Source organism: Diaporthe amygdali, assembly GCF_026229845.1.
Source record: "Diaporthe amygdali strain CAA958 chromosome Unknown NODE_8_length_1307975_cov_65_857355, whole genome shotgun sequence".
Lineage (NCBI taxonomy): Eukaryota > Fungi > Ascomycota > Sordariomycetes > Diaporthales > Diaporthaceae > Diaporthe > Diaporthe amygdali.
This window is the reverse complement of record NW_026517028.1, coordinates 993,638-1,005,901: the sequence shown is the minus strand read 5'-3', so window position 1 is coordinate 1,005,901 and position 12,264 is coordinate 993,638. Positions and strand designations below refer to the sequence as shown.

The 12,264-nt window shown below is 56.4% G+C and overlaps 2 protein-coding genes across 2 annotated transcripts; both read left to right on the top strand.

Moving 5' to 3' along the window:
• Nucleotides 1-1,762: 1,762 nt before the first annotated feature.
• On the top strand, nucleotides 1,763-3,076 carry J7T55_013549 (ifrd domain-containing protein; the record flags this gene model as incomplete). The annotated part of the gene is made up of 1 exon (XM_053141354.1): nucleotides 1,763-3,076. The coding sequence occupies one exon, from the start codon at nucleotides 1,763-1,765 to the stop codon at nucleotides 3,074-3,076; it is 1,314 nt and encodes a 437-aa protein (XP_052995889.1).
• Nucleotides 3,077-6,341: 3,265 nt separating this feature from the next.
• On the top strand, nucleotides 6,342-11,670 carry J7T55_013548 (uncharacterized protein; the record flags this gene model as incomplete). Its single annotated transcript, XM_053141353.1, has 2 exons — nucleotides 6,342-11,553; nucleotides 11,627-11,670. The coding sequence occupies 2 exons, from the start codon at nucleotides 6,342-6,344 to the stop codon at nucleotides 11,668-11,670; spliced, it is 5,256 nt and encodes a 1,751-aa protein (XP_052995888.1).
• Nucleotides 11,671-12,264: the final 594 nt, after the last annotated feature.

The following is a 12,264-nucleotide window of genomic DNA, read 5'->3' as shown; positions in this document are numbered from 1 at the left end:
GAGTCGAGGAGATTGACGGCGTCAACAAGGTCGAAGTCGAGGTAAGGCCAGGCAGGAGGACGGCGGCGGTGGTTTGGAGATGGAGGTGGTCAAGTAGAGAGGTGCGGGTGGAAGGTGGGGCAGGGAGGTGACGGATCCACTCAAGCTGCCTTCCTCGTGTGCAGTGCCGTGCTGTTGTTGGCTGAGTGCTTGAAAGAGCGGTCGTGCACGGCTAGGCAGGCAGCGACTGCGGACGGCCTGATAAGAGGAGAAGGCCCGTCCAGCTATACAGTATACCTAGATACCTAGGGGCGCAGGCGGGCAACTCGTCCTTCAGCACGTCAGCTGCTCATGTGCTGCGGATCTCCCCCGCGCTGAGGCTCTCAAAAGGCGGAAGATGTCTTGGAGTTGGCAGAGTGGGGAGATGCTGATTTCACAGTTCACTAACAATCGATCACTCCCTTGTTGTTGCCACGAGCACTCTCGCCCTGTTTGCGTGGGTTGGTCGACTTGCCGCAGTCAAGAGTATGAGGGGTGGCTGATGCTCAGTTCACCAATCTACGTTATACCACCGGGTGCTGGCAAGCGGGGTCGTTTCAAGAGCTCCCAAATACTGTGCCTAGGCAGCTATCACATTTGCCCGCGGATTTGGTGGAGTCATACGATAACTAAGTTCACGGATGGGCAAACGTGCTTATCATTTGTACTGTGAGCTGGGCTGCAAATACCTCCTGGGATACGCCACCAACTTAAAGCCTTGGGGGCCGGATAATCTCGACATAGCTGTTAATTATCCTCGTGCCTCGAATTCTACCTGTTCACTCATCCTCGACATTACGGAGGCGGTGACTGCGGTCCAAAGAGCAGGACGAAACAGTGTCCACCTCGGACGGGCACAAGCCAAACGAGTCGATTTCCAGCTTAGCGCCTCTGCAATCACTTAAGACCCCTGTTGTTGCACTGGCCAGCTCCCTACACGGGAACACGGCTGCCCCGCCATAGTACTGTATATCAGTGACCCACAGTGCTGTCCAGGAGGTGGGCCGACAGAAAAGGTGGGGGGCAGTGACTGATGAAAGCCTGACTGGATGTCGTCACTAGGAGACGCTTTATAAACAGAGATTATTGCCACTGCTGCGAAGATGAGTCGGACAGGAGCAGTCTTTCTGGCAAATCAAGAGACCGAGAAACTAACAATCATGCGAAACACTAGGCATCCTGACTGTACTAGACCTTATGAGTCTGAGGCGGGCAGGTGACTTGGTCCTGTCGGACTGAAGCGGCAGACACGGGTCACACCGTATGTCACAGTAGCCTTACCACAACTGTGCAGATTTGATCGCTTTCGGCGCGGATCTGAGTGGCCCAACGCTGCGGAGGTAACCAGGTTTTCTTCCGTCACCACCCAAAATGTGCGCTTCTCAAAATCCCCCCGCTCATTTCACTCTCGAGATATATTTTCCCCCTTTCCCATACTAAACAGGCGCATAGTCTCTACAGTAGCTTCGCAGCTTTTTAAAACCATAACACCCGCAATCAACACCCATGGATTTTGTTCTGAGCACCATTCTACCTACAAACCTTGTTTCCGCTTCCGTCTTTGCATCGCAACACCACAGAGCATTTGATCGTTCCCATACTTAGCACACACCGTACCGTGCCGCCTCTACTTTGTTTGAGGACAACAACAGCACATAGCTGACCCCACGAGCCACCCTTTCGTCCGCTTTTGTATCATCGCAAGAGTATTTAAGACCACAATACACGGTTCACCGCTGCCAACATGCACGACCTCCGAAAGAAGGCCCTCCTTGAGAGTGGCAAGACCATGTCCCGCAAAGCGCGCTCACGTCCCGATTCAAAGTCCGCGACGCCAATCACGTCCCCTGGACACTCCCCCGCCGGCTCACGCGCACCTAGCCGCTACGCCTCCGAGGACGAAGGGTCTAGCGACTCTGACTTCGACGACATGATGACCATGAGCACCACCTCAGGGGCTTCCGACCATGGCGACGACGACGGCACCGGCCGTGCCTGGGTTGACCGCGTGAATGCGCGAGTGTCGCAAATTGCCCTTGGTGGCCGCTCTGGCGAGCGCAAGAAAATAAGCAACCAAGAGAGGGAGGATATGCTGAAGTCGTATCTGCATCTGGCGCGACATTACTACACCCGGTCAGAGATAGAGGCGCCTATGAAAGACCTGGTTCTTGGCCTTGTCAGAGCGGTCAAGTCGGGCGTCAGCGCCACCGAACGCACGCTTGCGCTCAAGGCTCTCGCGGTGACGATCCTCACGAACCCTACCAACACAGTCCTCGACCAGTATGTCACAAGCCTCAAGTCTGCTTGCGAGGAGGATGATGCCGAAGAAGTCAAGACGGCTGCGCTCTATGCCCTTGCCGTAGCGGCCATGTACGGCGACGGTTCGACAGAGGCCGCGGAGGACATGATGCAGTACATGATCGAAATCATCGAGAGCGATGGGCACACCGTGGGTGCACCCGACGCCGCAGACGTGGTTGTCGCCGCTCTTCGGAGCTGGGGCTTCATGGCCGCGCACCTCGAGGACCTGTCCGATCAGAGTGAGCAAGCCATGGACGCATTCGTGGAGCAGCTTGACAGCACAGACGCCTACGTGCAGACCAGCGCCGGCAACAACATCGCACTGCTATTCGAGAGCGCGAACGAGTTCGAGGAGTCCTCAGGAGAGAAAATGAACTTCAAATACGACCCCAAGAGACTGGCACAGCAGATGCGGGAGGCCTCGAGAGGCTCAAAATCCATGTCCAAGCGCGACAGACGGCACCTCAAGTCGGACTTCAACAGCATCGCGACCGGGCTCGAACGAGGCAAGGGACCAGGCTACTCGACCGCTGGATGGGCTGCGTCGAACCCGCACACGGGCGGCAACGCCGTCGTCAGTTCGCATGGCGGTGACGTTACCGAGTTTGGATACAGGCAGACCATCAGCGTCGGCAAGGACAAGCTGACAATCGACAGCTGGGCGCTGTCGGCCAAGGTCGACTTTCTGAGAACCGTCCTGGCTGGAGGCTTCCCTACTCATCTCGCCAAGAACGAGATTGTGCAGGAGATGATCTGATCAGTGGGTGAGGACTACAGTGACCGCGGCAACATGAGCTGCATTTTCCCTAATATGCATTATCTTTCAGGCGTTGTGTGGAAAATTGATATCCAAGGAGTCAGAAGGGCGACAGCGCTGTGCTAGAGGAGGGTAATTATTGGCGGGAAAAACACGACAACAGGGCCACGCTGCCCTAGATTAAAATTTCCTAGCAGTGATTTTTGCATGAGGTAGATATACACGCATCGGCAATCAACCGTTTTGACTATACTTTTATTGGTTCTCTCGTAGTGAATGCGCTGGCTGTGTGACTCGAATTGGCGGTATGTGGGGAGGTCTCTCTCACTGCCCCAGCAAATGCATGCAGCAAGAGGGCGAAGGCGCCTCTCCGAGGTCCATGGCGCTGCAGGTTTCTCCTTACGACAGTTGCGTGCCGATTCGAGACATCTGCCTGCCCATCATCCTCAATTGCCCATGTTGCGGAAGCACGCTGCAGGTTGCCGACATTTCAAGTCACACGAAGTCTTTCTCGCAAGAGGGGAAAGACGGGTCGGCGGGAGGAGAGGGCAGGTGGGAAAGAAGGAAATCCGCTAGTTAGGGAATATCTTCTCGAGTGCTGGAGGCTCTAGACCGAGGCGGTGCTTCCTGACTTACAGACAGGGAAGAATTGCAAATCTCATTTATGGACGTCTAGACAGACCCGGTCTCACAAGACGGGAGTCACGGGACGGTCCACTGGAGTGCCCGGACGGAGGCGAAACTGGATCTATCTTCCTTACCACCTGCTTGAAACTTCTTTTTGGTCGAGTGGTGCCCCCGTGTGCCCGAACGGGGCGATCCGAGAGGCCAACCGAGGGTGGATGAAGGGAAAGGCCCTGCAGCGGGCGGGCGCCGCGTGGGATGTGGGACCCCAGGAAAAATGTCCAGAGCCGGCAGACCATATGTCTCTACCGCTCAGTGACAATCTGCTGGCCGGTACGACCGTCTTGCACCACGCAAGTGACAACCACCATTTTGCCACTGGTGTGCTCTGTAGTCTAGATCGTCCGTCTGCCTGTACCGCCTATCTGTTGGGACGTTAGCTTGGCAGCTTGGGACAGAGCGAGTAGTTGGTATGGCGTTGGGCTCTACTCGAAGTAGTCTGCTGGCCCATGTACACAGTAGCGGTTTGTATTTAGCTCTCGAGGTGAGGCAGCGGATCTGGAGAAGGCCCGCTTGACAGATGTGATATACCTGGGTTATCCTTAACTGGATGGTCTTATGGTGCTGTGCGGTGATCTTCTGAGGCTTGTCAGGGTGAGAGCCATTTGGTACCGACCAGTCGGACTCGACATGTCAGGTCTGGCCGTCTGCCGCAGGCCCAGATGACCCGTCTCTGTTTGCCCATTCCGAGCTGTTGGAGCTGGTGGGTGACGGTTGTCAGGTTTAGGCGGACGGGGCGGACTGGGGGCTCCATGTCGGGAGCCGACGGTCGCCGGGTCAGAAGTCGAGATTGCAAGGTGTGCTCGAGCCGTGAGGAGGCTTTGCGGTGCGGGCCTGGGGCGGGGAGGTGGGCCTGCTCTTCCCCAGGATGACGACTGGTCGAGTTGTTTGTTTACAGGGCGAGCTTTTGAAACGGCCTCAAGAGTCAGTGAAAGGCAAAGGCGGTGTTCGCCGGCCAGAGACTTTGCGAGCGATGCTACTCAAGGACGGGAGGAAAGCTTTTTTTTCTCTGTCTCTCCATTTCCCTACCTCGCACGGCAGTAGGAATGTCGAGCCGGTACTGTATACTGTCGACTGTATACGCAAGCGACTCGGTGCATGCTGTAACAAGTGGGTAACAAAGATCACCGATTTAGGTTGTCGGGACTGGACTTGGAGGTGCGCAGAGAGTGTGCCTGCGCCCCTTGTCCTTGCAGCAAGCCGCACCCACTCGTTGCGCGGGAGACGGTGCTCCAAGACCAATTGGTCGGCCCAAGAAGCACGGCCGGCCCTGCCAGCTCATCAAGCCACCCTTTACCACCGGCATCCCATCCAGCCATCCCAGCCCAGTCTGCCCAACTTGCCCTCCTGCCCTCCCGCCCTCGCATCTTCCCTGTCCATCCTGTCCATCCTGTCCTATCTGCTGCGACCTGACCTGGGCATCCGAACGGAGGAACACGACAGAGAGAGCATGGTGCTGTGGTAATCCTCATTCTAATCCTGGCGTGACAGGCTGTGCGCTCATGTGCGCTCATGGGACACACTGTATCTAAATACCCAAGTACTGTATCTAGACTAGGTAGTCCACTGTACAGTAGACAGACGAGGTCGGAGAGGAGGGCCTCCCGTCCGAGAGACCTTTTTTTTTGAGTTCTGGGCACAGCTGCGGGAGATACGTACCTGCAGCTGCAGCGCAGAGGAGAGCGGAACAGAGCTGGTCTGGTCTGGCCTCGACACTGCCCTTCACTCAACTTCGCCCGTCCCACCCCCCACCACTCTGCCCACTCCAAACCAACCTCACTCCTCGACTCGCATCGCCCTTTTTCGCTACTTTTAATCGCCCTGTGTAAAAGAAGAAGAAAAAAAGAACGTCGGCTCATTACCTTAAATAGGCAGCCTGCTCGCTTAACTGCAGGCCGTTGCGATCCAAGCGCGTCGCTTCACATCGATTCGCTTCTCATTGGGACCTTGCCCACTTTCGCGGCCGGGGGCAGTTATTACGAAGGCTGGGAGAAACAGCTGAACCTGGACTGGCCCAAAGCTCCTCCACCGCCGCCACCAACTTCGTCTTGACCATTGCAACCTGCCTACCTTTTGCCTACCTTTCTTCCCAGCGCCTCTCAGGATTCTCCCAGCGTGCAGTAATCTTCCTGCGCTGCGGCATAGTCAATCTCCCTCTTTCCCTCCCTCCCACCTGTCCTCGGTCGTCCGACCGTCGTACTTCGCCCGAGACTGTTTCGGTTGCACTTTTCCTCTTGCTGTAAGTGCGACCTGCATCTGTCTGTCAGAGCTCCATAAACAAGGCTCCCGACCGCTCACTCTGCCTTCAGCAGCACACCCCGGTTCCTATTTCCTGCACCTCATGTCTTGACCAAAAACAAAGCAGCCCCAAGTCCGAGGCTCGCCTTGCCACAAGCCCACCGCCGCCTCTGCTCTGGCCCCATCTCAATTGTCCCTCCCCGCCTGCATGGTGCAGTGGTCCTGCACCCGGGGACTTGGCCAGGACTGGGAATAGAGCGGGTTTCCAGCACGGCTCTCGAGTGGCACATTACCTCATCCTGCAAGTCCAACAAGCCCACGCCCAGTGGGATCGCTGCACGCCATGGGTATCGATTCGAAGAAGGCACCTCCACTCCCAGCCCCCACAGAAGAGTCCGAGTCGACTGTGACCCAGACAGAGCTCGCGCCCTCTGACGTCTCCAAGCCAGGCGACGACAAGTCTTCTTACTCCCTTCCAGAGGACGGCACTCCCGTCACCATCAAGACCCGCGGCCACATGCCTAATCGCTCTCAGACTTCCTTGCTCATTGAGTACTTCGAGGCTGGCAAGCCCTCCTCGCCGAGCAAGACCACCGACCGCAAACCGAGCGTGCGGGTTCGCCTCACCCCATCAAAGAATCGGAAGACCGATCGCATCCAAATCACAGAAACAAAGTCGTCTAGCGGCCGCAAGGCCTCACTGACTCGTCGCCAGGAGCGAGCTGCTCCTCTGACTCCGACCGCCCTCAAGTCCAACGAGGCGCTGTCCGCTGTCAGCGGGGACCAGGAAGACGCAAAGAGCATGCATTCGTACACGTCTGCCACCGAGGAGTCTAATGTGTCTCGCAACCCCATAGAGGTCGAGATCGACCGCAGTGGTCATCGTCGACGCCGGCCAGCAAGTCCATTAATACCAAGCGTCGACAGCAAGGCCTCCTACCAGCCGGGAAACATGTCCGATATTTCGGCTATCCCCACTGACAGCTTTCTGGACGGCTCAGGCCCCTCAACGAGGCTTACCGAGAAGCGCAGCAAGAGCCCTTCGCGGGCAAGAGAGGTCATAGGTGGTGCAGCTGCGGGACTTGCTGCTGCCGCCGTCGCCGACAAGATGCGCAGCAAGAGCCGCTCCGAGCTCAGTGAGAAGGAGAGGTCGACCCTGTCTAAGTCCAAGGACCGGGATGGGTCCGAGCGGAGACACAAGTCCAAGAGCCGCAAGAGCAGTGGTGAACACAAATCCGAGTCTGGCAAGTCGTCGCGGAAGAGATCTAGCAAGCCGAACGAGGAGTCAATTTTATCTGGCGCGGACTCTAGTGTGGTGTCCTCAGCCATTTCGCACAGCTCTATGCGTTCTGGTGCTTCAAGGTCCTCGATCAATAACCCCAAGCTTCTAGAGACTGTTGAAGATGCTATCCGGCGGCTGATTTTGCCTGAGCTCACGGCTATCAAGAGGGAACAGAGCAAACGGGAAGCTCGTCGAAGCTCTGCATCCAGCGGGACAACGATTTCGCGAGACGATCTTGGTAGTGAACGCCGTCAGTCAGGATACTCGAGCAAGTCCAGAGAGAACCTCGCCAGAGGCAAGGACCGGAGAGGTAGAGAAGCTCGTCATGACTTGGTCGAGAGCCCCGCTCCAAGTGTGGACCACGACTCTGTCGACGAGTCACTTCACGAGATCTCGGAGGTGTCGCGCAGCAACGACAAGCTGAAAGGTACTGCTGGAGGAGCCGTTGCTGCTGCTATGGCTGCAGCCGCATTGAACGAGAAGTCGCCGGCTATTGCCAGGGAGCAGCGCCGTCGCCGCAGAGCGGAAGCCAAGAGCCGCGCGGCCGAGATATACGATGAAGAGCAGGAGAGGCTCAGTGAGCCCGCTGCGCCGATGCCATTGATGAGCGAACTCAACCCATCAGAGCTGACAAGGACATCAATTTTATCTGCCGATACAGAGCGGCCGCACTCGGCCAGCGAGGAGCTCACACCAGTGCAGCAAGTTGCCAGAGGAACCCCATCTATTGATTCCAGGTCTACCGTGACTGATAGTCCTACACCAACCAGGACTCCTATTTCCCTCCAAGCTCTTGGAGCCCAGCATGCCAATATATCTCACGGGGATCTGAAGACTCTGTCTCAAAAGAGAACAGGGGTGTTGGAGGAAGAGGATGATTACGAAGAGCGACAGTACGGTCGACGGGCTCCAATCAGCCAGGTAGAGGCCTATGACGAAGACGAGGACGAGTACGATGATGGCGCTTACAACGACTATTACAACACCCAGGACGTGCCTCCACCTCTGAAGTACGTGCCATATCAGCCTGAACGCCGTGGTCTCAGTCCTATCCCCAGTGTCTCGGGCTACACGGAGGGTGGAAGCGAAATCCACAATCGGGATTCACGGCTCACTCATAGGACATCTGGATCATTTTCATCCCCCGACAAGTCGCTTCATCACGGAGCAGAATCTCCCAGTGTCTTGAGTCGAGGATCGTATCAGGACGATCGTAGTGTGCAGAGCTCAAGATTGGGTTACAGAAACACTGCGTATACCGATGATAGCGAACTTGACCGTATCACGTCGGGTCAAGCTGTACGTGCGGTTGGTGCCAACCCAGACCTGGTGAATTCGCCCACCGGAGTCCAGTCTCATGTTGCATCTTTGGTCGAGGGCTCAGCTCTGGACGAGTCTGTGCTCACGGGTGAATCAGGCCGCAGTGGCCGCCAATACGATGCTCGTGACTCCGACGTGATTAGCGAGGAAGATGTCACAGATCAAACAGCATTTCGTCACAAGCACTCCCTCGAGAGTCGTCGCACAGCTGAGGAGGAGGCTGCATCACAGGATTCTGACCGACCACATGAATTCGAGTACGAACTTGATGAGTATGGTCGCAAGGTTCCGAAAACAAAATACCGACACTCTCCAACGGCCTCAGAGGCTGCCATCACTGGTGCTGCTGTAGGTGCTGCGGCGGCTGCCCTCAGGGCTGCTGCTAAGGGCAAGGGCAGACAGGATGCTGGATACGACGAGTTTGAGCGCATCTTTGCCGGCGAAGGCGTCCAGCGAAACAAGTCGTTCAAGGACCGAACTAATGAAGGGTACCTGCCAGCCAGCACTCCTACGCATAGTGTCGACCGCCTGGTAGGTGAATACGAGAAGCCCACCGTCGGCCACAGCGGTTTACCAGACCTCAACGACCCATTGCCGGAGATAGGCTACTTTGGCCCTGACGACGATTCGAGGACCAATCCGTCACGTATGAGTGATAGATTCAGCGCCACTCACGAAGCCAGACACGACCATTGGGAGGACGACCAAGAACCAATGACGCCCACGCAAGAAAGTGTAAACGGACACCGGGGACTTCATGAATCTGTCAGTGGACATTCTTTGACCCTCGACGAGGCCGCCGGTGCGGCTGCGGTCGCAACCGCGGCTGCCATGGCACACTCGCACAGCCGACAGACGAGTCAAGACATTGACGACGAGTGGCATCGCACGTCTGAGGACCGCAAGCGAGATACTATCGTCACAAACCCCTATGAGGGCACGAGTCCTCTCGCCAATGCGCCTGGACTCGACATTGATCTTGGTCAAGCGCCTCGCTTTGACCCAGATGGGTATGTCACGGGCTATGGTGCCCGAAGCCCGTTCGGACCAAAGATCGATGAAGGCTACATCTCACAGGGTCCTAATAGGACGCCCGACTTCCAAGGCAAGGGCAAAGGCATCGACTACGACGAGCATCCGCCTATGCCTGGAACGATGGATCCATTTTACAACCCACAGGACTCGAAACACATGAGCGGTCTCTCCCAAGGTATGGGATCTCCCTTGTATGATGCTGCCACAGGTGCGGGCATCGACCGCATCGAGTCCAACGACATCATTGCACTCATGCAACACCTCATGGTTCGTGATGCTCAACGCAGTGCACGTGACACTGAGATTTTGGTCACTCTGGTTCGCACTGCTGCTGAGATGCGGAACTCGTTTGACGACATTAAGAAGATGCTCGCGGACACGGAAGACGTCATCATTACAGAGGTCAAGGACAACACCGACAAGACTGTACAGCGCCATCTTGGCGGTCCGCGGCCGTTCCCGGGCAGCGCAGCGCGGTCGGTCCAAGGCTCGCAAGCTGGCACGGATAATGAGAAAAAGACGCGAAATCTTTGGCGAAGAGCACTTAAGGGACTCGGCGCCAAAGGTACGAACGACCTGACTAGAATCGAGGACATGCTGATGCAGCTCCTCGGGGAGGTTGATGTTTTGAAATCGCAGACTGCTCCCGGAGGCATCCCCCAAGACAGTGGACCTTCCCTTGACAACATCCAGCCAGCAGTTCAGTATGAGCAGGACCGTGGCTATGAGCCTGAGGGCCATGCAGGCACTTCGACTGCGAGCTACGGTAGTCAATCCGGTCATCTTTCTATTCCCCGAAATGCCTCCTACGGCTACGAGCGGAAAGTCTCAGGCCACCGGATTAGTACCGTCCCGGAGGGAGACGAGGATAATTTCAACGAGGACTCGAATGTTCTAATTCACAATCACAGCAACACAGACATGCTCAGTCCAGATCAAGAGCCTGAGCGTGGCAGCTCTGTTCCTCTGGGTACCCCGCCACAATTGCCTCAAGGTGCTCAAGCATCCTTAAGCAACGAGAACACTCCTCGCACTAATTATCAGAAGAAGCACAAGTCCAGCGGTTCCTCAAGCTGGTTCCCCAAAATCTCACGTTGGTCTGAGACCACTGCGTCGAGCGTTGGCAAGGCTTTCAGGAAGTCCAAGGACACGGAAGCTGGTTCATTGCGCGGAGGCCCTTCTCGGTCAGGTTCTGACTTTGCAATATACGAGAACTACCCAGTGACGGACCCCTATGGTGAGGATCACCTCCCTTCTGGTTTCTCGGAAGACAATCTCAATGGATCTCAACGCCACGACCCCAACCAGATCGAGCCCGATATGCAATTCACCATGGCCGGTGTGAGTCGTACTCCGGTCCCAACTTCTCAGAGCCCTGCGCCGCCTCAGGCCCTACAACATTTCCCTATGAACTACGCAACACCAGAGGATCCCAAATACAAGGCTCACCGCAACTCACTGAACTTGCAGCACCCCCAACCACGTCCGGGCCAGACTGAGCAGTTCCGCAACGCCCTCGAGAACTCCGCCCAGGATTTCGACACTCCCATGTCACCAAAGTCTGCAGACTTTGGCTCGGTCACTAGCCTGGGCCGTTACGCAGGGCACCAGCCAAGATACAGCAACGGCTCCGCAACTGGTGAGCAGGGCCAGTATACATGGACGGGCGATTCACCTGCCCAGTCAGGTCCACCACGACCTCCAAAGGAGCCCTTGGAAGAGCCTGGCCCGCGAACTACGACGCCCACCAGGAGTCGGATCTCAGCCCTGGCATACAAGCCTGCTGGCAGCCCCAAGCCAGAGAATCGCAACCTGCAGAATGTCCTTGGTGCGCCTGCCCGGAGGCCCAGTGGACCTCGTGCAATGGGCACAAAGAGCCCCGCTCCGACTGCGGATGAGGAGAGGAGGAGGAAGAGAGGTATGTGATTTTCTGCGTAGCTAAATATTCTCGAGATAAATGCGGAGTGGCTGACAGCGATCAATTGACACAGATACATTCGGTTCTGTCGTATCGCAGGAGTCAGACACCTTTTAGAGGAAGGGCTCTCCTTATGACGGCTGGCTGCGTGCTGTCCACAATGGCCTCGGCCGGTAGAAACGACGGGCATGTGTTTCCGGAGCTCCTATTCTGCGCAAAACGCGCCGCCGTGTGAGAGTCCGGGCTGGCTGGCCTGCCCGGTACATCAACGCACTGGACTCTTACCGCTCGCCCGGACAAACCAGAAATTAATAATTCTTTTCGTCCCCTTTGGATCGGGGAATGGCTCCAGACATCCTCTGCATGTGGCCTCGTTTGATCACATCAGAGGCATACCGCCGTATCAGCGTGCGTTTATAGAATTCGTTTCGACACATATTTTGAAAAGAAAAAGGCATGAAAAAAACGGCATTTCGGGGGAAGCTTGCTGCGTTGATAGACGAATGGCGTGTCGAGGTTGAGGGAAGATGGCAATTGCACAATTACGAGGACATGACCATCATTGGGGTTATGGCGGCAGCAGGCTGAAGAAACGAGAGGAGCAGCGTGTTGACTTCTTGAATTCAGCGGGCCAAGCTGGCGACGGTGACGATGAACAAGGGCTTGAACGAGAAGCGTTCGAAGGAAGGGGGACACGTCACGTCTCGTCTT